At 29.9% G+C, this 25,687-nt stretch overlaps 2 protein-coding genes across 2 annotated transcripts; one reads left to right on the top strand and one right to left on the bottom strand.

Annotated features, from left to right (window-relative positions):
* Positions 1 to 13,058: 13,058 nt before the first annotated feature.
* LOC105361824 (zinc finger protein 2) lies at positions 13,059 to 15,742 on the top strand. Its single transcript, XM_011499107.1, has 2 exons — positions 13,059 to 13,948; positions 14,052 to 15,742. Exons 1-2 carry the CDS (start codon positions 13,796 to 13,798, stop codon positions 15,684 to 15,686), a joined length of 1,788 nt encoding a protein of 595 aa, XP_011497409.1. The 5' UTR covers positions 13,059 to 13,795; the 3' UTR covers positions 15,687 to 15,742.
* A 323-nt stretch (positions 15,743 to 16,065) lies between these two features.
* LOC105361822 (ornithine aminotransferase, mitochondrial) lies at positions 16,066 to 22,265 on the bottom strand. Its single transcript, XM_011499105.1, has 5 exons — positions 21,741 to 22,265; positions 19,902 to 20,206; positions 18,454 to 18,654; positions 17,347 to 17,572; positions 16,066 to 16,433 (listed from the first exon to the last, which is right to left on the bottom strand). Exons 1-5 carry the CDS (start codon positions 22,111 to 22,113, stop codon positions 16,261 to 16,263), a joined length of 1,278 nt encoding a protein of 425 aa, XP_011497407.1. The 5' UTR covers positions 22,114 to 22,265; the 3' UTR covers positions 16,066 to 16,260.
* Between the last annotated feature and the right edge of the window lie 3,422 nt (positions 22,266 to 25,687).

The raw sequence follows: 25,687 nt of genomic DNA, 5'->3' as shown, positions 1-25,687 counted from the left end.
GGTGTCGAGGCGTATGGCCCGGTCTCCCCACGAGATAACGTGTCTCCGTCATTATTACAAGGAGCTTTGTAATATGCAGGTGCGTTGTGGCTCCATGTCCGCTCACGTCTGGGTCTAATCTTCGGATGCCTAATTGACCTTCGCGTCGATGGCAATTGTTAGAGGATGAATCGTTCTGAACGTGTGTGTTTACCCTAAGTACTTTGATGGCCGTTAAATGTGCTTCGAGTGCGATTAACGGTGTTTTATGTTTCCTCGGATGTGCGTTCGCTTGGCTTTGGCCGCTGATTGGGGGAGGCATTTTGCCGTGGAGTTTATATGGCGCGGAGGCTGACTTTTAAACGAAACGTGCAACATCGAAACGGTCGATTTAATGTGAGATTGACTATAGCGGACGCCTATGCGCTCGAGCAAAGTGTCCACGTAGTATAAATATCGAGGAAATTATAAAAATTGTTGATGGAGAACGATGACAAGCCACCACACGACCAATCGAATTAGCGAGAGAGAGAGAGAGAGAGAGAGAGAGAGAGAGAGAGTGTTTTCGCTTTAAAATATTGTGCTGCTTGAATGCGACGAGAGTTGCGAAATTCGGCCTTCGAGTTGTCGCGAAAAAATTCGGTTATTAAAATTATGGCAGGGAATTAATAAAATTCAGCAAAGTATCAGAAAGTAAGCTTTGCAAACAAGTATCTTTGCAATCATTTTATACATTTACTCTTACGGCTGGTAATTCATCGAACGAAATCATATTTCCCACTCTAATGGGCCAATATTACAATTAGTATAACGACATTCGATACAACGTAATTTGATAAATAAATTTTTATCTTTAACGCGTTTACAATAATTATATTTGCTTATAGGGTGCTCGATCGTCGTATTACATCTGAAGTGCACTTACGTATAATGGAAAATAATCTAATGTTTATTTGTTGTTAATACAATAATATGTAAGTGTCTACGAATACAAGATACTAATTATATAAGATTTACTTTACTTTTAAACGACAATTTCGATATAAACGAATCATTGTCTTTCTCGAATAGTTGCGAGACATTGTCGCCAATTATTGGATTAATCCAATTATTCCAAGACAATGAAAAATTAAAATTAAACTTGTAACTTGTAGCAAAGTGGATAAGAGCGCGTTTCATTAAGTTATTTTACATACCTTTGATTTGACTTTCTTTTTTTTCTTTTCTTTTTTTTTTAACTAACAATTTAAAGCCTTTTCTCTCGGATATATTCATTATATTTTATGATGATTGAACTTTTATGAAATAATTGCAATAAAATATTATGATAAAATATTATTATCGCTGCAAATGATGTGAATTACAAAGATGCCAATTTTACAATAACTATTTCCATTAATTTCAATTTTATTGTTTTCGCTAAATAAAATTTTTATACAGCAATAGACTCGCTATTAATTATGATTTTAAAGTAATTTAAAGTAGTCGCATAAAAATTGTATACAAATGAATTTTCAGAAAAAGGTCACAATTACTCTATGTACCTTTCATTCTCAGCATTTAATGATATAACAGTAATTGCAAAATGCTCTCTTATAATTATTAATATAATGCTTTTACAATATATCGTCAAACTGACTCAAGAATAATAAATTGCAATTTTATAAATATGTTTTATTAAATTTCGGAATGACAAATTTTTTAAATTTCATGCAAAATGCATTAAAAAATTTATTATAATTTATTAAGATAAAAATATTTTGAATATCGCGATATTCCGACTATATGAATGTCATGTATGAATAACTATTTTAGTCCTTAACTTGCAATTTATTTAATAAATTTCATGTTCATCCAATATATAAGACATTACGAGAATTGTACATTAGAAATTATTAGTATGAAAAATAAATCATAATTAAGATGTAATCGTATTTCATTAAAATTTTTAATAATATGTATATAAGTTTGAAGTCAGCATGAGCATTAAAATATAATAAAGTACAAGTAGACATTCAATGAATACACGATAAATTAAATATTTTTTTTTTTCCAAGATAATGAGTACGATAGTTATTCATGTATAACGCTTATTATCTTTAAAATATTATAATAGTAAAATATTATGATTATATTTTATTATGTTTATTGCGTATGCATAAGCTTGCATTAGTTTTGTAATTTTTCAGTATTCAGTCAGATACTTAAATTTCATGCAAAATGTACATTTTTAATTTTATCGTCATGGTTATATGACAAAAAAATATTTTCACAAGTTTTTTATTGTTATTGTTATTTCAGTAAAATATAGATCATAAAATACATTTAGACGTATCAATAATGAAAAATATAAAAAATTACCCTTATCTTTAAATATATTCAATACATTTTCATTTCATATTCCCTGAAAAGTGATAAAATTTGCCGAATGGAGGTAATTGACAGTAAATAATTTACATCTTTAAAATGATGTTATTTACTATTTCCATGGACATAAAGAATTGATAGTCTTAAATAACTATATAAATGAGTATCGGCGAGATAGTAAGAATGTGACTTGTAAGTGACTTATTTTTATATTGTTTATTTATTCTTAAGGCTTTGTAATGTCAACAACAACAACAACAACAACAACAAAATTACATTTAATGTTTTATTAAAAATTTTACGCATTAAATTTCTGCCTATAAATGAATTTTAATCTTCTTACGATCCATAATACACGCATACGTATAAAGCATCTGCACCGCCAACATAAGTAATATCCTACAATTATACTATGTACAGTAAAGATTTTACATTTATTAAATTTATATATTTTAAAAAATGCGGCAATGTATAAAAATACAATAAATATAAATTTTTCAATAAACATATCGTTAGCAATTATATATTGAGTAATTAGTAATTTCACGAAATTTATTTATATTATAATTATTTCTTGCTAGTGCATTAATTTTTAACGTCAAAATTATTTAAAATTCTTTTTACATGCTTTCACATACGACGTGTGTATATCGTACTAAATTTATTTGACGAATATAATTATTGTTATATTTATTTACAATGAAAATAATAATAATAATAATAATAAAGCTATTATATTATCAAGCACAATAATGAAAAAGAAAAAAGAAAAAGAAATAATGGAGCTAATTAATTTTAAGTGAATATTTATATTCTAGATTTATACTTTAAATAATAAATTTAATTCTTATTTTATAAAATGCTTATTAATAGGTATTTAATTGTCATACTATCTCGAATTATATTTGGAGAATTCAATCAAAGATTGTTTAACAATTTTTAAGCATAATATTATTTTTTAAAAACAATAATTATGAAAATTCATTTTTTCAATCATGTAAAATTTATCTCATTTTTATGTAACATTTTATAAATTTAGAACTTTATTATTTTTAGGTAAATATTTACATAAATTTTAAAGGATAAGAAATTGTTTAAACAAATTGTGTAACTGCAAGTTATATATTAATAACAAATATAGATAAAAACGTCAATAATGTTATTTATAGAAATTAACTAAATACGATTCAACATTTACCTAATTCGTCAAGTGAATAAATATTTTATGCAGTTCTTTTATAAATAATTGACAAAATTCACATATTATAGGTGCAAATATTACATTATATAATCTTTGGAAACAAAGAAATTTTTATAACCAACATAGATATAAATTATGGGCTTCGAATTTATATGATAATAGACTTTTTTTTTTTTTTAACGATTTCTAGGGTAATTAACAACCAATAATTATCTTGTAAATTTTATGTTAATTTTTACTTTTTCATGAAACATGTACTACTTAACGAGTAGTTTAATTATTTTTTTTTTCATCAGTAGTTGGTAGTTTCAAAACAAAGAATTCAATGCATACAATGAAGTTGTGCAAGTAAAGTTTTCTTTATTTTCTATTGATTTCTATAAATGACTATTGACATTACAGTATAAATTCATCATGTAATCAAATATAATCAATAATGTTCAATTAAATTTTTTATCACAGCTTAATTCAATTTGAGTATGGAAAAGCATTACAATATAAGATTACTATATAATCATTTCCAATGTAATAGAATATTTAGGTTTAGTTTTTACAAAGGCACCCAAATACACTTAGATAGTAAAAATAAGAATGGTTATTTAGAAAAATTTTGAAATGCTCGAAAAGATAAGTTTTGCCCTAAAATATGTGCAAATTTTCAATTTTTAAAATTACTCGAGCAAGTTAATATCCAATTTTCAATAAAGGGAACCAGCTAAATTTTCAAATTATATTCGGAAAAACTAACTTTTAACGTCCCTCATATTTTAATTTTACGTAAATTTTGTATTTCAAATATTATTACTTATTGCAAAAATATTAAAGATCGGCATCGCCTGGTTATGCTTTTCTTCAAATAATACATTCTAAGTTCCATAAGAATTGTCCTAAATGAACAATCTCATAAGATTAATAGACAAAATTTTGTTTCCTATATTGTCTCATATACTGTATTTCATATATTTATATTACTATAATGAAAGTCATTTTGATTAGTAGAACTTTGAAGTGAATTTGAATTTTCAATTGTTAAGCATCATGTAAATAATGTAAAAGCCTGTCCGATTTCAATGAGCGTACGCCGGATGCTACCCTGGAGGCTAGTGGGAAAATTTTGTTATAACTTTCTGCTAATAAATTATTTTATAAAATATTTATTCGCCTATACTTTCACTCAAGTATTCATTCCATAAAACATTTTGTAAAATCATTTCTACTTAAAAAACGAATATTTTTTTACTTGAGCAAGTTTTTGTATACTATAATTGATATGAGATAGTAATATTAATAAAATAAGTATCGAACAGTTTTTTTTTTTTTATTAAATAATTATCGATATTTTGAAATGGCGACAAAAAACAAACAAAACATCATTCTGTTCAGTGAATAAGAACCAAAGTATCATAAATATTTCTTATACATTGATATTATCAAGGATCACGCGCTTTATCGACCTGTTATTTTTTTTTTTTTTTTTTTTTTTTTTGCATATTTCATCCATATATTTGACTAAATAGCGTAAAGAATACTGTCACACCGAAGCTCACCTTAAATAAGGATCGTAACCTCGTGTTCTTACGTTTATCGATCTATGTTTCAGCATCAATTTTATCGATAAACAAGCGGCTGGAAATTTCATCAGATAAAATGTAGATATATTAGTATTTTAAAGTGGCGTGAAATTGTTAAAAAAAAAAAAAAAAAAAAAATTATAAAATAATACGCGACTGAAATCTATAAATAGCTTGCAAAATTAAAATAATTTGGATGCATTTGAAAATAGGCCCACGTATGAATAAAAGTGTTGAAGCTTCAGTTGGACAATGAATCTCTTTAATGTTGCTTTACATCTGTGCTGTATATACATCTCATCATATTGAGGGCAATCAGCAATGCTGAAAGATATATGCTGAAAATCGTGCCACGAAAATAATATTTCTCATTGAATATTCAGACAATGGCTAGATGCAATTCCTATATGCAAGCGTAATCGGGAGGTTACAATATTGCGCGCACGTAGCAACTGTAAAATTCGTGACAAATACAGTGTAGCAGTGTTCTCATGTATTGCAAATTTGGTGAAGAAAGAATCAACAACTTATGATTGCCTTGGCTATGATTTTTTTATATTTTTTATTTTTATTATTATTATTTAATAGGAATTAATGTTATTTTAATGCTCGCTACTCGTATGCGTGCGTGTATACACATAAGTTGCTTCTGAACTTTTGATTTTCTTTTATACATATACATATACATATATATATATATATATACATATTCTAATTATTTTGTCAATATTAAATCAATACTAATACAAATTTCTATATTTGTGAATTCTAATATTGTAGTAGGTATTGTATACTCATCGATCTTCTTAGTTGAGAAGCAACCAAAAGTCCATATTAGTTGAAACTTCCTGCGGGAAAGTCGAAATTTCAAGTTTCTGCCAAAGAGATGATCATGTTATCTTAGTAAGGTTGATGGTCTTATGATACAGTACTGTACCTGACACTATTATCCAATTGATGTTCCGAAAGTCAGACTCGTTTATAAATATAGCTATTTGCCTAGAAACGGTATGTCACGACAAGAAAACTGGTTTTCGTGTCAAAGTTTAAGTAGAAATTAAATGAAAGGAAGAAGTATCAGTGAGGCGTATCGGCATCTTTGTAGCGACGAAATTTCACTTTAAAGTATCGTGGATACGATACTCGACCAATCTGCATTGAATAATCTATATTAAAAGAAGATGTGGGGAAATTTTTAATATACGCATCTGCTTAAGAGAACTTTAGGTAAATTACTCGACTAGCTAACGACGAGATATTCTTTCTTTTTCTTTTTTCCTTTTAATAACATAGTAATGCAAATTTTAATAAATATTAATTTACATAAATAATCTGAAGGAATGGGAAGATTTTTTACACTTGAATGGTAAGAAAAATGAAATAATAATATTTCAAAATTTCCTAGTATATTTATGCATAAAAGAAATATTCCGTACGGTTGCTAAATAATATAGAAAAAATTCCTTTTGCTCTGATTTCAGCGTTTGCAAAAACAATAAAGGAAAAATATTAAAAATTCGTTTGACAAAATAATTAAGTAATATTTATATTTATTACTTTTATTACGAACCCTATATATATATATCTTTTTTTTTTCGCACTATATATATATATATATATATATATATATATATATATATATATATATATATTATTTTAAATAATACAATATACAAATTTTATTAAAACTCGAAAGTTATCGTTAGTTATTGGAACTTTCATTTAAATATAAACGTCGCGTATATGATTTTTCTTCCAATTAGACTTTGCAATGAAAGAAAATGTTGAATCTTAGACACGTTTCTTTTATCATTAAGCATCGCTACTAATTTTATCTTCAACGTTTAAAAATGATTCTCATAATCTATTAATTGTGAAAATATATAAGATTAATGTCGGGAAATAACTTTTCGAAGAAATTCGAAATATACTTGAGAATAAAAATTATAATGAAATGTATAATCAATCGAAGAAAGTATCTATACTACAATGGATTTTACTGAAAAAACTTTCAAGAAATCAAATTATACGAAGCTACATTCTATTAATCAAGTAAGCTGCCAACTTTTTAATTTTGCAAAAGCTTTGTAAAATATATCTCACTTTCTCTATTTTAAATTCAACTATGCAAATTAATGCAATGGGACTTTATGTATAGAATGATCAAGCATTTTGTTAAAATTTTATTGTTTTGAAGTAATTGTATTATTGCTTTTATATTCACAATATCATATTGATTTTCTATTGTTTAATTGAAGATTCGCGAGTACAAAATATGCAAGGCTTAATAATGACATAAAAGTGAATAATTTATTGTTTATAAGTATTTAGTTTCTTTTTTTTTAATTTCTCTGATCATATTTAACCATTGCACTTGTGTATCGATACTTGGGGAGATTATTGAAGTTTAGTAGATGCGTAAATGGCTTTAAGGAAATGAATTTCATCAATTTTGTCACAGTTGTTTGTCTAGTATTGGAAACAATTGAAGTTACTTTGATTTATATGCTGATTTGCTATTCTTAATATAAGATATACATTGTCTTTAAAAACAACCCATACAGATCCACCCACCCACCCACACAGAGAGAGAGAGAGAGAGAGAGAGAGAGCTATATATATATATATATACACAATTGTTACACGTTTTACATTATACTAATATTTTACATATTCCCAACAGTATATTATTATAGCTAACGTTTAAATTCTTTAAGTAACGAAAGCATGACTCATAACAAAACATGCTACAATTTGAGAAAATTAAAGTGAATAAGCTTTATTTCTTATATAGAAAGTACCCAGGGGCTATATAAAATCTAAATAATACGATGTTAGTACAGTAAAACCTAGAAAACTACAATTTTTAAATAAAAATAAAGAAACAAATAGAGAGGGAGAGAGAGAGAGAGAGAGAGAGAAATTATGTGTATTAAATATACTTTATCCCACCTTTTAAGTTCTTAATATATATATATGTATGCTTTATGTATTAACTTTTTTTTTAAATACACACATACACATCGTCATAAATATACATTTTTCCATTAGTAAAAATTATATAATTATATTTGACAAAATATAAGAAAAATAGAAATCTCACGTTTTATAATTTAATAAGTTATCATTCCACACTACCATATGAATTATCTATTTAAACAACAACATAAAAATATTTTCGTATTAACATAAATGAATTCGAATCGACTGTCTTGATGCTCTGAGTGAATATTGATTATGCTGTCCCTCTTATGAGAGAGCCGACCTCTACAGATCTGTTATAACATTAAAACATAGGCCTTAAGCATTGAAAGTCAACACTACATCCGTATTAAATTACCTAATTTTTTATGATTCGATGCATTAAATCTCAGCTTTAATTCAAGCAGCTAGAGCATTAGAAATAACTATTTTGACTCGCGCGCACTAACGCACGCGCGCAAACACAGGCGTAAGATGTGTGAGTTTGTAGAACGTAAGATTATATAACGTAGGATTTTATACTCAGCTTCAAAGGAAACGTTCATTGGTTAATACAAATATATTTGTTCGAACCCGTTTCATTCTACATTTTTTCAATCAGTCACAGTTCATTTCATCGCTAAATTTACTTCAATCCATTCAAAATTCAGTTTTCATATTTTTTTCACGATCAATGCAGATCGAAGGAAAACAATAGACCGGAGCAGGATTAAAAGATAGTGAAATCCGTAGCTATTGAAAAATTTCAGTTCCTTTTGGAAAAATAATGAAAGAAAGGTGGGTGTGAGGGGGGGGGGGAGTATCTGGTGTGGATGAAGAATCTAAATCGTAACAGTAAACGAGAAACCGAATAAATATCATTAGTTAATTAATCATTTCGGTTATAAATTACATTTACAAAACAAAGGCTACAAAGCAAACATCTATTTTGGAAATACAAATAATTATTTTTATTTCGTATAAAGAATAGAGTAATACAAATAATTCATTACAGTAAAAAACAAAAAACTACTAAACATGAACGTATTCTTTTTTTTTTTTTTTGTTTGACTAGTTCATCGCTAAAAATAAACACTTCATGTAATTTTTGTAAAACGAGTAATTATACAAATTACAATAAATATTAAAAATGTTTTAATTACAAAATAATGATTCTTCTTTATACAAAAAAAATATATATATATATAAAGATGTTTAATAAAAGTATAGTTTCTTTGTACAACACGAAAATAATAAATTCATAATGCAAAAACAAAAAAAACATTTTAACGGAAAATTTATAACTTTTTGCTCTATGTTCCAAAATTGTATTTTATTTTGCATTTATTTTTTGAGTTTTCAAATTGATTAGGCGACTAATGAGAATATATTCCCGTAGCTTCTAATCAGAAATAAAACGGAATAGAAATTTCGGAAATTTATAATTTTTTCTCATAATATAATTTGAATGTTGAGTTTGCCTTTTACAGAATTTGTAATAAGATTTTATTATCTAACAATAAAATGTGTAAATTAAGTTATCATTCAACATTGAATTATTATTATTTTAAAAGCCATAGTGACGATTAAAGTAATTAGCGAATCTTATCATCATTATTACAGGCACATAGATTATCATATAAATTCACATGCGTGTGTGTACATTCTTATGACAAGCACAACACGATTGAAGGGGTGTACGTTGCGTGTGTATGCGAGTGTGCATCAATTTTTGTATTAAGACCCATTGTCAGGAATAGCTTTGATTTGGCTGAGTACTGCTTGTACTTACATTTCCAGACTAAGTGTTCTTAATAATTGGTAATTAAAGCGGATAGAGTTAAACGAACATTACTATCTATGACCTTGAGAATGGATATTGATGGTAAAGTGCTTGCGTAGTCGCTTTCGTAGCTATGGCAAATGAACTCAACATCCCATTAAAAATGACGAGTACAGCGAATGTTACGGGCTTGAAAAATATAATATGAAAAATTATTATAAGTACGACCATGTACGTACAAGAGACCCAAAGCATATAATACCGCCAGATCGAAGCAAACGAGTATTGCCATAATTTTTTATTGTTGTTGTTTTTTTGTTTTTTTTTTTTAAATATTAAAATGATTGGTTGTATGAAAGATGAAGTAAGAATTTCTCTTCTTTCTATTTTTTTAACCATATATATAATATTTACACTCTTGACATATTTAATTTTGAATATTAGATTGTGAAATAAAATACATATCGATAATTTAATTCAATTAAGATATTTTCATAAAAGTCTTTATAATATTATGGATATTTTTACAAAAATACTGTAATACATAAGGGAATTCGTACAAACGAACATATTAAAAAGTACATAATTTGTTATATAATTAAATTTATATAGTTATACAGTTAAATTAATTATAAATTGTTAAATCATAATAGACGATTTGATAGTGTGTAAGTAAAATATCGTAACATCTACGAAAAACAAGTAGAATGTTTGGCACAAATGGTCGCAAAATATTATTTAATTGAAAATCATGACATAAATATGAAATTATACAATTAGAATGCATATGGTTATAAATAAAATGTCATAGAATAAATAATAAAATCTCTCGTTTACAACTTACCGCTTAGAAATTAATATGTGATATGATTTAATGAATGTTTTCATCAACAGTCGCTAATTTCAATTAACTATCTACGTATTTCAGTTAGAGAATGATACTGGAATTATGGTGGTCTTACAATTACCAATACTTGATTTTTAAAACCAATGCTTTAATCTAATATATTTATTATTGTCAGGGAGTGATTGAGCTCTTTCAAAAATAATGACAAAACGATAAAACCTAACTTATTTTGAACATTGATATATATGTATATATATATATATATATATATATATATAATTACGATATTTCAAACAATATTTAAAAATTTAATCTGCTTAAATAAACAAAAATTAAAATTGTAATGAGAAATTGTAATTGTAAATATGTATGTAGTTAATTCTGATTAATATATTTATCAAATTTATTATATCTGTACGGATATAAAATTTTAAATAAAAATATTTTAAATATATAGATATTTCATTCGATAAGCTCATTTTATTGTTATATGTTTTATATAGTTAATTCGGGAATTGTAGGCGATGCCATTTTTTTTCTTCTTCAAAATTTATATTTAACATAATAGTTGATTTACTACAATTATAGAAAGTACATAGTTATTAAATTTTAATAAAAAGTTTTCGCACAATTTTTTGAAATTATTATAAAAAAAAATATTCGGAATTATTAATAATATTGACAATAGTAGATACTTCGTTGCAATATCAATAAAATGATATCACATTATTAATGTAATGTTATTTAAAGTAAACATTTACAAAATTGTAATCATAACAATTAAACTTTTTCATTATTTTATTTTACAGCAGGTCACTCAAACTATAGATCGTCAATTTTAGGTAAATCTAGAATAATTAATTTTATTGACAATTTCATTTTTAATCAAATATTCTATTTTTATAATATTAAGTTTAATTTATTTAGAAAATAATTCTTTTTAAAACAGAATGTTATTTATAAATTTATTTCCGAAATTTTACATGACATCTTAAATACACATTTATTTTTATATATTTTTTGGATTGATAATTTAGTACAAGAAAATAATTCTTACATTCTTCGGGGATCAAGTGATATAAAATTAATGTTTTCGTTATTTCCAAAATTAAATGGTTTTAATGTACAAAAACTACTTGTATCTGTATATCTATACCGAGTGAAGTGCTTTCTCTCTCTCTCTCTCTCTCTCTCTCTCTTTCCCCCAATTTAGAAGTTTTGCAATTGGTCTTAGTAAAAACAATGGCCCCAAAAGATTAAACGGCAGATAAATTTATTAAAGAGACGAGTAAAAAATCTTTAAATAATATTGAATTGTTTAAAACAGTAACGATTGAAGCACCTGAAATATTATCCCTTTAATATTATTTTAATTAGTTTTATCGTATTAATTACACTTTTCGAAATACTTGTATAAAATAATTTAATGAAATTATTTATTATTATTGTTATTATTTTTTTTTTTTTATTTTTTTTTTTTTTTTTTTTTATAAACAATAATGATAATAAATTCTGTTTTTAATTTTGTATATAAATTGTAATCTTGAATAAGCAGATTTAACTTTTATTTATGACATACATAAATATAATTTTAATTTTATTGCATTCGTATTTAAATAAAAATAAATAATCATAAGGTATATTTTTATTAGAATAATAAAATTTAAATTTAAAAACTAGAAGAACTTCAACTAGTAAACTGAAAATTAATCAATTGATTGAAAATTTTATATTTATATCTTTCGAATTTACTTTAGTTTTCTTCTTCTTCTTTTTTTACCAATATTGAGACATAATTAATAAAATATTTTAAAAATTCTTGTTTTTCATTTCATGCTTCAATTAGCTGAAAATAATAGAGATAATAAACCATCGTCTGAATTATGTTACAATACAAATTTGGAATTTCATTTACATACAAGATAGAAATATATTTACATATTTTAATATACTCAATTGGTTTAAATAGTTTGTAATTAATTCAACAAATATGGAATTTGATATTATTTTCATAAAGTATGAATATAAGTAATACCATGATAATTGATGATTTTTTATAAAGATGAAGGAGTTTACATGAGGCAATGAGATATTATACTTATGAAATATAAATTATTTAAAAATGCTTTCAAACATCTGCAATATCTTAGAGTAAATGTTTATTCTTGGAAAAATGATTAAATTCACATTTTCATGAATGCATAGATTACAAAATAATAATGTGAAATATTTACTTTATGGTTTATGGTAATTTATTCGAAACATCGCTTAAGCTTTCTACAATTGTCGACAAAATACACTTTTCTATTTATATTTACGTAATTTATAATTTCATCTCTGCACTTTTTCATAAAATTTCCACGTAATAGAAAATCTCTTTTCGTTCAATTCGATTATGTATTTTGTACTTTATTGCTTATAAAATGTTTCCGAAAACAAATAAACAGCCATGAAATGTCGTATAAGCGTTACACTATCGATTGGAGTATCGATTGAAGTGAAATTACACATTATATTATGATCGAAAATAATCGAATTATTTTTTTTTCTACGATTTCTGAAGGTTTTCTTCACTTTTCGCCTCGTTTATTCGTCCATTTGCCAACGTTACGTGCACCCTAAATGTATAATGTCTTATTTGATTGTGAGTCAACTGGCCTAAAGGACGTATTAACTTTTCGTAATGTATCGATTAAAAAAAAATAAATAATTGTCTCGCGTCACCAATGTTTGCTACTTATTACGCTACTAACTGAATTTCTTTCTCTTTCTCTTTCGCGATTAATTACATCGCCATACTTACACTAATCAACCCTAATAAACGCACACTAAGTGATGACGTGGCATTGAGAGTCGTGGCTCCATCTTCAGTAAATATTCCGAATGTTTAATATGTACATTTTCAAAGTTTGAAATAAAAAATGAAAGTCAATTGTAACCTGTAAGAGTGAGCAATAAATAGCAAGTATCCGTGCCGCCTAAATACATTGTATGAGAGAAGAAAAAAATGATCGAATGACATTTTATTATTTAATATTAAGTGAGCATATTAATACGAGAAGGAAATTCATTTTTTCAGTAAAAAAATGTTTATTGTTACGAAAACGATTGATAGTGAAAACATAAGTAAAGTATGCAGAACTTGTTTAAGGGAAGATAATGACAAGATGGTTTATTTATTTGTCGGTCCGGCACAGTCATCGTTGGGTGCTAAGCTACAATCTCTCTCTTGTTTAGAGGTAAATGAGGAATTTGATAAACGATACGTTGAATTATATGAGCTTGAGGTTGAATAGTAATACATCATTTCGTTAATTGTTGGTGAACAATAATTTTTTTTAGGTTACACAAGGTGATGGTCTTCCCGAAAAGATGTGTGACAGATGTGTTATAAGAGCGGAATCGGCTCTTCTTTTTCGTGAACAGTGTCGAGCTGCAGATCAGGCACTTAAACAAGCCGCTATTAGAGTTTCTAAAGCAAAGGCTTTCTCAAATATTCCTACGTGTAAAATCTATCCGCAGAATCAAAATTATGTACCCCTACCATATACCCAAGGCGCAACAAACTTTGCAGATTGCAGACTTTTTACAAATCATCAAGAACTTTATATGCACAATCGATTGTATCCCCAAATTTATCAAAGAGATGAAAATTTACCTCAACATATGAGTATAGTCGAATCCCATAATGCCTATCTTAATTTAAGTCGTTACAATACCGGCTTCACCCATCACGATTTAATGTCGGATAAAGTCTCGTCTATCATTAGGCAGGATGATTTAGATTCTTTTATAAGGCATGATTCGGCGCATAACGAAGGGTCTTGCGCATTGCAGTGTTCGCTTTGCAATTACACTTTTAACGACAGAACTCAATTGGAAAATCATAGTATCACGCATAATTCAGACAGCATGGATTTGTCTAGCGACGAGGTTAATATCGAGGTTGAAGATAATTCGAGCGAACTAGGAAGAAATATCAATTTTGAAAGACCCATTGTACGAACGGTGGAACAATCTTTAGAAAATATTTCGTACGATAAAATAAATTCCGATTGTAGTAACGGATATCAAAATTTAAATTTTTCAAACATTATCAGTCAAAATAATTCTGAAATTATAAATGTGATGGATCCGATAATTATTCCTCAAGAAATGCCAATGCCAAATTTTATGGAAACCTCTCAAATTACCAAAAATAATCGTTTTAAGTGTGAAATTTGTTCTCGATTATTTTCTCAAAAGGCAAAGCTCGTAGCCCATCAGTTGTCTCATACCAAGCAGAAACCGTTCGAGTGCGTGCACTGTGGAAAAACCTACTCATCAAAAAGCAAGCTCGCTGCGCACGGCAGACTACATACGCAAACCAACATTCATCAGTGCAATATTTGTCAAAAGATATTTTCTTATCCATCGTATTTAAGTGATCACATGAAAACTCACAATCCCAAGGCAGAGAAAAAAGCCTCCTTCCAGTGCGTTCAGTGTAACAAACAATTTTTCTTTGCCAAGAGCTACAAAAGGCATATGAAATTCCATACGGGTAAAGGCTTATTTCACTGTGACATTTGTGATAAATTATTTAGTCAAAAATATTCATTAAAAGTTCACATGCAATCTCACGACTCGACCAGATGTCACAAGTGCGAGCTATGCGATAAATCATTTAATCAAAAAAGCAATCTTGTCGAACACATGAGAACACACACTAAAGTGAAGCCCTTTAAGTGTAAAATCTGTGAGAAAAGTTTTACACAGTCTAGTCATTTGAAGAGCCATGAAGTATCTCATAATTCGATTCGCCAATTTCAGTGCAGATTGTGTGGCAAAAGATTCAAACTAGCAAGTCACTTAAAGCGACATGTTAATTTGCACACTGGATTAAAGATGTTCAAATGCAACGAGTGTAATCAAATGTTTTCGCAATCATTTAGTTTAAAGCGCCACACAAAGAAACACTTAGAATCTAATTTATGATTTTGTAATATATTATTTTTTATAAAACTTTTATTCAATAAAAGCTTTTTATTCAATTGATTGTTTAATCTTATTACTTTACTCCAGCCACGTTGAGATGTTGAATTTCACAATCACGTAAAACGCGTTTTATTTCTTTTTTTCTTTTAGGCTTTCAACATTAGTTTAGACTCTTTGGATTAAAAGCTCACGCTAGTCGCAATGTAGATGTAGTAATAATAAAATTATAGCTAACAAATAATATTATTAACACTATTGATATAAGATCTAATCAATGTAAGATTACAATATCTCTTAAAATCTATAATATTCATTTTAAAATAATTAAATTATAATATTTGAAGGCTTATAATTATTACAGAGCAGTGTGCATGTGCGATAATTTTTTTTTTTATCTTTTCAATTATAAATAACATATAAGAATTCGTGCACACGAATTATCTCAGCAATAAACATTATGAATTATATATGTAAATTATTAAAAAAAAAATTATGTCTCTCCATATTTGGTGACGATTGAAGTTGTTACAATATGAAGATGTATTATCAGAGATTTGTATTACAAGTTATTTTACTAAGTCTTTCTGTGGCTAAGAAGCGTTGATGTGATAATATTTAGCGCAACTCTGATTTGTTCCTCGTTAATGACGAGGGGTGGGGAAATCCTTATTATATAGTTATGAGCTGGTCTCGTTAGTAGTCCTTTATTGATTAGCTTCGCGCAAATGTCCCATCCGTTTGCAAAATCTATATAAATCGAATAAAGTTTTGCGTAATAAGAGAATTGACAAATTGACGTTAAATAAATATTATAAGATCATAGTTGTAGTGAAGCGAATTGAATTTACTTTGCTTAATGATTAAAAATTCTATTACTTTTCTATCGGTATTTAATAGATTGAATTTTAACGTTGCCTTGTAAATTAGGTTTGCCGTTATAAAATAAAATTGCGGGTAAAAAAAAATTCAGAAACTTAAAATATTATGTAAATTTTACAATGTGTTAGTTCGTGAAATCTTGTCTTATGGCAAAATCTATTCTAGAATAAAAATTATGTGTAATTTTCTCATAATTTTCTTATTTCACTTGTATTTTAAGGGAAGTGAGTGCATTTATAATTGAAATACTAATTTTTTTTTTTTTACTCAAAAAAGAAAAGAAAAGAATAGAATAAAAAAAAAATTCACTTCTTTACAGATAACAAGTGAGAAAAATACGTTAAAAAGAAAATTAGTTGTAAGAATTAAAACAAACGACAAAAAGAAAGGAGATCGTTATAAATCCAAATGTATTAAGAAATTTTCAAGTAATTATTATATAATGGATTGAATTACAAGATTATTATTCGATTATTAAAAAAATACAAGAAATATAACAAAGTTATACGAATATATTATTGGCATTAATGTTAATGACAACTGCTAAAGACCGAAGCACGAAAGTCTAAAAAATATGAATATTAATATTAAAAGGACTGTCAAAGGAATAATAATAATAATAATAATAATAATAATAATAATAATATGTGCAAGAATTGATTGCATCGGCAAGAAGACAAAACGAGCGGAATGAGAATAATTTATTAAAATTTGAAATCCTAATAAAGGGTTTCTAAAGTAAATTCTTTCAGGATTCGCATAACCTTTCAAAAACGCATACCTGGATTCAATTGAAGACCAGCCAATAATCCTCGGCCTCTGAATTCAAGTGCAATATCTTTAGGTATTTTTTCAAGTTCCTTCCTCACAATTTCGCCCATTTTTGCAGCATTTTCCGCTAGCTTCTCTTCCTCCAAAATTTTCAACGCTTCGAGAGCAACTCGTTGACCTAACGGACTGCCACCAAATGTACTTCCATGAACACCCGTTTCTAATGCTAAAATCATCTGAAATATCATTCAATTAATTTAATAAAATTTATTATTTTCTTGAAATATTTTAACATTTCACGAACTTTAAAACGTTGGACAATACGTAATGCATAATGCATAATACGAGTCATTGTTAAGAACATTAAGCAGCAAGACTTTGTATTAAAGTTATTTTTCATTAAACACTCATTACACAATGAGCTAAATTAATTTTTATTTTATAATTTAATGAAATCATCCGCATTAACTAATGAAAACTTGGCGATACGAGACTGTCAGATATAAAAAGGAAGTACGCGCATAGCTGCTTAAAATTACGTTGAAAGTTCTGAAAAATAATTCCGCGAAATTAAAATTTAATATTAATTTACAAATATTACAAAAGATTTATAATTGCGAGTAGTAGTGTAAGAAATATAATATAGAGAACGGCTATTAAAATTGTTGCCCATTATTTAATATCAGCCCCTTTATTTATAACAATTAGGTGCATTGTTACGATAATCGCGATTACGCTTTAGGCCATAACAAATGCGCCCAGACAATGGGCATAAACTAAATTTGCAATTGTATTATTATTTAATTTCGATATCTTTCTGCCTCGGCAAGTAGTGGGTAATATAAATCCCCATGCACTTTATTTACGTATTCTCCTGAATACCCTGAAAAATTTGCATCTGAAATATTAATCTCGTCTATCTGGTATTACTTATGCCTACGGAGATTCTTAATTACAGTCAAACTTACCTGGTGCAACGTTATAATAATTAAATATTTGAAAGCTCCCGAGGCGACCCATACCATCAATGCTTTATTAATAAGGCCGAACCAACTCCCGTGAAACGAGCCTTAAATCCAAATGAGAGTTCGCAAATCGTGTTCGCCGTTGCCCTTACCTCGCTACTGCCAAGGACACCGGACACCGGGTACATTCCGCCGGACAAAGCTTTGCCGACGACCAACAAATCTGGCTTCACGGCCTCGTGATCAACGGCGAGGCGCCTGCCCGTACGGCCGAGGCCCGTCTGTACCTCGTCAACGACTAGCAGGACGTTGTACTTGGTGCAGAGCTCGCGGACGCCCCTCAGGTACCCATTCTGAAAACGAGTTTGGCCGGCGAGGTACGCATTAAGCTAGTTCATTGGCTTAGTGTTAATCGTGGATGAAATGGGTGGATGGAAGTGGCTGTGGGGAAGCTGGAAGCTCGATGGATAACTTGGGCCGTAAAAAATTCCGGGATCCTAATGAAATTCGAGTGGAAGTGAGGGCGCGAACGGTGCCCTGATAAAGGCAAACGTCGCATTAAAGTTGACATAAAAATTTACTACCGTCATATCCGATCCGAGAGCTTGAGGTAGCCGCCCCGCGGTGCTATGCCTGACCTTAAGCTTTTTAATAACTTTGCGCTTTCCCGATCGAGATTGCCAATTTTCGACGTGCCACGTCGGGCTGAAGATTCGCGCTGAAGCAGAGGTTAGCGTCTCGGGAACATCGATAACGTTCGATGGCGTCTCAGAAGCCCGAAGCTCTTTAATCCTCCATTCTAGTCGTACGAATAACTCCTCTATTATTATTATTATTATTATTATTATTATTATTATTATTATTATTATTATAACCATTATAAGTATTATTATTGTTATAATCGTTCTTACTATCATTATAAGCATCATCATTCTTCTTTTTCTTCTTCTTCTTCTTCTTCTTCCTATTATTATTATTATTATTATTATTATTATTATACAGAAAGAGGTAGCAGCTGTCTTTTGCTTTGAACAAAAATATATGCTTCCATTCCGCTCGGCACACCATTGCTTTCGAAATTGCCGTTCATAGTGCACCGTTGAGATTGCTATATTAACGAGATAAATTAAGATTTGTAAGCAAAAAATTGATATGCGCGCGTTCTGCCGTTGCACAAAGTTTCAACGCGCTTCTTCAAAAAATGTGGAGACTAGCCGTTATAATATTAACAAGTATTGTTTATCCTCGCATTGCGCGCGTTCGCTAAATACCGGCGAAACTAGATTAATAATCGCGAGTGAACGAATCAACGGCATTGAATGGAATCGTGAAAGAAGTGAGGGAGGATAAGTGTTGGGGTGGACAATAACTCAAAGTCAATAACTTTTAAAGGAACGAGGGAAAGTAGGGGGAGAGGGAGGTAGGAAGGGGATCGTGAGCTAATTCGTAGAGCGAACTGCGGCTGAGAGGATGTTGATTTGGAAGTGGCGGTGATAGCGTGCGCGTGCGCGCGCGCGCGCACGCGCGTGTGTGTGTGTGTGTGTGTGCGTGTGCGTGAGGGAGGGTGGTGGGGGTCGACGGAGGAGGAGGAGAAGATTACCGAGGGTATGACGACACCGGCTTCGCCCTGAATCGGCTCGACCATGAAGGCGCACACGTTTGGATTCTCCTGGAGCTTGCGCTCGAGGGCTTCGAGATCGTCGAACGTTACGCTGTCGAAGAGGGGCATGTACGGTCCAAAGTCCCGGTAGCAGTTGGGATCCGTGGAGGCGGAGAGGGCGGCAAGGGATCGGCCCCAGTAGTTGCCCTTGGCGAAAATCGTCGTTGCCTTGTTGCTCGGGATCTTCTTCGTTCTGTAGCCCCAACGACGCGCAATTTTCAAGGCCGTGTCACCTGCCTCGACACCTGCGCAGTTTTTTTCCCCTCTCATTCTTTCACCTTATTTACTATTAACACCACGGGGCCTTTGTCTGCTCATTGAGAAGGCAATTAGCGTTGACGACACACGCTCGATATGTTGTTCAGGCATGGCGTGATGATGCAAGCTCGTAAGTATGGGCTTTACAAACGGCTTTCGATATTACGGCTTTAAAGTCGGGAGCCCCGATTTGGATGTACCGCTCAAGCTTGGTAATGAGATTGTAATTATGGAAAGTTATTTCTGGAATTAATTGTATAACGAGCATGTGCGAGTGAGTAGCGAATAGAGGAGCGCAGTGGAAGAAATTATTCGATTCGAACGATGCTTATGAATTTGTGTGTGTGTGTGTGTGCGCGGGGCGGGAGGGGGGGGGGGGGGGGGGGGGGGAGAGTCTTTATGGTAGTGTATGCATGGTTGTAGTAAGCGACTACATTCGGATTATTTCTTTTGCAAATTCACCAAAAAACGATCGTTTACTGAAAGTAATCAAATTGACGAATTGGCATGAAATAAAAATTTCAAAATTCTCTACTAATAATTCCCTAGTAAGTTAATAATGATTTGTATTCTTCGCTTTGTACTCTCGGCTTTTAATTTTATTACCGTGTTTACAATGTATTAGAGCATGCTTTACCATTATAAAGTATACATGTAATATATTTACGTGTATTTTATAAAATATATTTTGAAGTAAAATATGCCAAACCAAGCACGAAAGCCTTTCAGAATATTGACTTTATATTTTCGGAAGTTGGATGAAAGTTATTCTGAATAATGCAAAAAGGTTCGTTTCCAGTTCAAATTTAAAGAAACGAAAAGTTGAAAAGACTCTCGAAAAATAAATCAACATCACAACAACGATGACGACAAAGACGACGACGACGACGACGACGACGAAAAAAAAAAGTAATAACAACAATAACAGTAATAATAGTATTAGTAATAGTAATGGTAAAAAATAACAATAATAACAATAATAACAACAACAACAACAATAATAATAAACTATAACGAAAAAAATAAACCTAATGACAATTCAATGGAATTAAATAAGTCAAATCATATACTACAAAATCATTCCCTTCTCTCAATCTTGGCATAATTTCCTGGTTTTTGAAAAATTTTATTTGCATGAAAAGTTATCGATAACCACAGCACAATGGGCTTACAAATGCAGTATATCAATGTAAATTCGCTACGTCAAATTATCCAATCGAGTCCAATTAAATTCAATTGATATTATTTGTACATTAAGCAGCAACCATTACGAATTTATGAATAAAGCACTGACAATGTGAAAAGCTTCGATCTTTTTCCCTAATAAGCCAACACCCATCGATTGACCGACCAACTAGCCGAGCATCATTTTTCATCTCTTCCACGCGTTAATAACAGCATCATCGAACCCCTTAAACAACAACTTTCCAAGTCGCCTCTAAGTCGCCAAGGGAAAAGGGTCGAGCTTCGTTCAAAGGCCCGGATGAATAATAATCAGACTTGGCCGGCATTGCGACTCACCGGTGTTCATGGGCAGAAACCTTTCGTAGCCCGTAATTGCGGTAAGGTACTCGGCGAGCTCGCCGTGCGGCTCCGTGTAGAAGGCCCTCGACGTGTGCGCGAGCTTAGCTACCTGGTCGCGCATCGCCTCGACGAGTCTCGGGTGGGAGTGACCCTGGCTGACGGTGGCGAAACCCGCCAGGAGGTCGATGTAGCGCTTGCCCTCGGTGTCCCAGCAGTAGACGCCCTCGGCGCGCCTCAGGACGACTGGGAGGCTCTTGAAGTGGTGACCGCCAAGGCGCTCGTCCCTCTCGATTATCTTACGACTGCTTAGCCAGCGACTCCGCAGCTTCTCCCCCTGACTGATCAGCAGTCTTCGGTCCAGATGCCTCATCCTCGTGTCTCTCACGGCTTCTCCTTTGCAAGTTATACCGGAGCGGTGATGGGGGTGGGTGAAAAAGAGGAGACTGTTGGGTCGCTCACTGCCCTCTCGTTGTCAGGATGTTGGACCTCAGGGCGAGCTTTGGCTCTTTCGTGCTCGAGTTTGTGCGTGCAGTTGTCTCGGACAGTTGCGCTATCATCATAATGTTTGCTCGACTTAAATTGCCGTTACGAGTCCCCAGGGCTTACGATAATATCAATATTATTATGACGTATGATAAATTATTAATTGGGAATAGGGATGCCGGGATTTATTATTATAGTACAAATTTAATGTACTTTTTGGGTTGATGAAAAGTTGTACGATGAGGATCGAATTGGAGCCTCGTGTTTAGCGAGATAAACGTCGGAGATGCGCGAATTTTATGAATTTCCCAGCTAATTGCATTTAACAAAATTGTATGTTTATTATTGCTGGCACTAATGTTGCTGACAATAATCGAAAAGTGTGTGTCAATGTGAATTGAAATTGTAGATCTTTGTTTATAATATATATTTTTCCATAGTTGTTGAGACACGCCCTTAATAATAATGAAAATTATAATTGATCGATTGTTTATATTAATTGCAATAAATGAAATGTATTTAACTTAATTACTGTAAATTAATTGAATTAAAATATTGAATTGCATGGAAAATTGTTACGTAGCTCAAATATAAGTTATATATATATATATATATATTTTTTTTTTTTTATATACTTTTAAAACTTGTACGAAGCCCCTTCAATTAATTTAAACGTTCTAAAACATTGAATTATAAAATATGATAACATTTACAAGGAGAAATTCCTAAAATCATGTAAAAAAAATTTGAATATTTTAGAAAGGAGTATTAATAAACTATTTTCTCACTTTGTATTAACTATATGTCTATTCTCATGTTATTGCGATTGAAATTAAAAACGTTAAGATTACACGCTGTTTATGATTTCGCATAAGTGGCAATTTGAGATTAAATAAAAATTTACCGAATAACAATAAATACTCTTTAAAAAGATAATAATAGTAAAAACTTTAACATTTCACGTGTTCTAAATAATGAAAGTACGTTGAAATTTTTACTTACATCGTTAAAGATATCAGTATTATCAGAGTCCTTATGAAAATGCCTATAAATTATGATAATAGTATATACTGTTTGAATATTTACGATAATACTCTCTAGGACTGGAAATATTCGGTTGATATCGCACGAAGTCAACGTGTCACTCTTCTTCTTTCGTCGCTTATGACAATATTCGAGAATTGGAAAAATTCTCGTGCCATTTATAGGCGTGGAGTCAGGATAGCGAACATGAATTAGTGGCATCGCCCTATCTCTCTCTCTCTCTCTCTCTCTCACTCACTCACTCACTCACTCTACCCCTCCCTGTCCCTCCCTTTCACTCTAACATGCACATACGCATTCTTATTTGTTCTGCTATTTATCCACATAATCTTTGCGTGTTAGCCTTTGACAATAATACGTGTGGGACGGGCATTGACCAAAACTGATAATGATGATAAGGACGACACGTATGCAGGCAAAAAAAAAAAAAAAAAAAAGAAACGACAATTTGCGAGATTATGGTTGAGAATTTGCAATGAAGGTGGAGGAGGCGCCATCGAGTCAGCGTGTGCCCAAGTCATATTCACAAAAAATGCGAGCAAGCGACGAAAATCATTATTATTTCTTTTTTCCTTCTCTTCGACTCAACTGCATCAATATTTTTAATGTAGTCAATATACTTTTATGAGATATTTATAAAATGACGAGGGTCATTATGTCGTTTTAACAATGGAAACTTACCTTCCGGTGAATGAACACTACGATTCCATTTCTTAAATTACTAATTTCACAAATATGAGGCGCAAATGATAACTACGTTTCATAATTATATTTTATTTCTTATAAATAAAAGTGAGCTATCAATTTTTTAAATAAGATATTAAAAACAAAAAAAAAAAAACAAAAAAAAAAACAATATTTTAAGGATTATATATAATAAAATATAATAATAATTTTTTTTAAAATAAATAATAATCTATTTTCAATATTCCTTAGAAGCTTCGTTATCCAATTAAATACACGTGAAAAGAAAACGAAAATCGTATATAAATTTATTGCGTTGCATTTGACAAAATGCAGTTATTATGGGAGATAAATAAACCTTAAGATATTCGTAATTCACGGGAATGTGAAAAAATTAGAAATCAGTCATCGGCAAAAGCGCAAATGTATTTGATCAACAGAAAATACATTTCATGCATTCTCAACATCTAATACTTTTTCTTATCTGGTCTCGGGTAATCGCATATACCATATTCAATTGATAAATGTCTAATTAATGCCTGAATAATGCACCATTTACATAAATGCATATATAAAAAGTAGAATCGTAAATTTATAAATATAGTCTAGACTACTTGCTTATTAAATATATATGCAAACATAAATATTTACCATATTTTCGTTTACTCAAATTATAAACTTACTTTTCAATCTTTTGCCTCGGCTCGCGTAATAATGCTTTAAGCCAAATACCGTATTTTAAAAGCATTTTTCATAAAATTTTATAATTTGTCTAATTTTGCCAGAAGATATTTTTAGTATTTAATTACGTCATTACAATGAATGCATAGTTGTTGTAAAAACAGGGCTATAATTTGAAAAACTTTTATTGTCTGTATAACTTTGAGAGGAAGTACTAAAGAAAAATTTTAAACGATATTAGATATATAAAAAACAAAAAAAAAAAAAAAAAAAAAAAAAAAGAAATGAAAAAGAAAAAAAAATTATATGACAATGGCTTCATAAATCTTTGCCGTATACTTGCTGTAATCTATGACGTTGTAAAGTGTAAAATTAATATGTTCACATTTTTCTCCTCAAATCGTTGGCAATAATAAATTTTATAAAAATATAAAGTGTTTAATGTTATGTCACATTTATATCATCGATGTACATGTAAACAAAATTTACAATCCTTGTGATTCCTAAAATAATCTCATATTCTTTAAATTGCATTACATTACGTGCATTCATTTAAATAAATAAATATTTCATACACGTTGAATTTTTCTCGCATGTATTTGTAAAAAAATAACATTTGATCGCAATTTTAAATAAAGTTTTATATCATAAGATATTGTATTTATATTTACGGACTAATTTTTTTGTGTGTAAGAAATTTATCGTTGATAAGATAAGGAAAATCACTGCAGATGTTGAATTCCTTCAAGCTGTTTCATTTTAATTTATTCTTTATCTTTGATAACTTTTTGTTAATCGATCGTCACGTCTATACCAATAGCGATAAACATCGGATACGGTTTAAGGTAACATTTTCATGTATAATTATTTTCAATATTAATAATATTGTATAATTCATGAGCGTAGAATAATAAATATTTTATTATTAACATTACGGTTGATTTAAATGGCATATTGAATGTTGTATATTGAAAGGAGCGGAGTGACGTAATAAATATTGAACAATAATATATACGGCTAGGCATATTTTAATATTTTTATTTTTCACTCGA

Source organism: Ceratosolen solmsi, unplaced genomic scaffold (genome assembly GCF_000503995.2).
Source record: "Ceratosolen solmsi marchali unplaced genomic scaffold, CerSol_1.0 scaffold2, whole genome shotgun sequence".
NCBI classification, from domain to species: domain Eukaryota; kingdom Metazoa; phylum Arthropoda; class Insecta; order Hymenoptera; family Agaonidae; genus Ceratosolen; species Ceratosolen solmsi.
The sequence above is the reverse complement of the archived record's forward strand: the minus strand, read 5'-3'. Positions and strand labels throughout refer to the sequence as shown.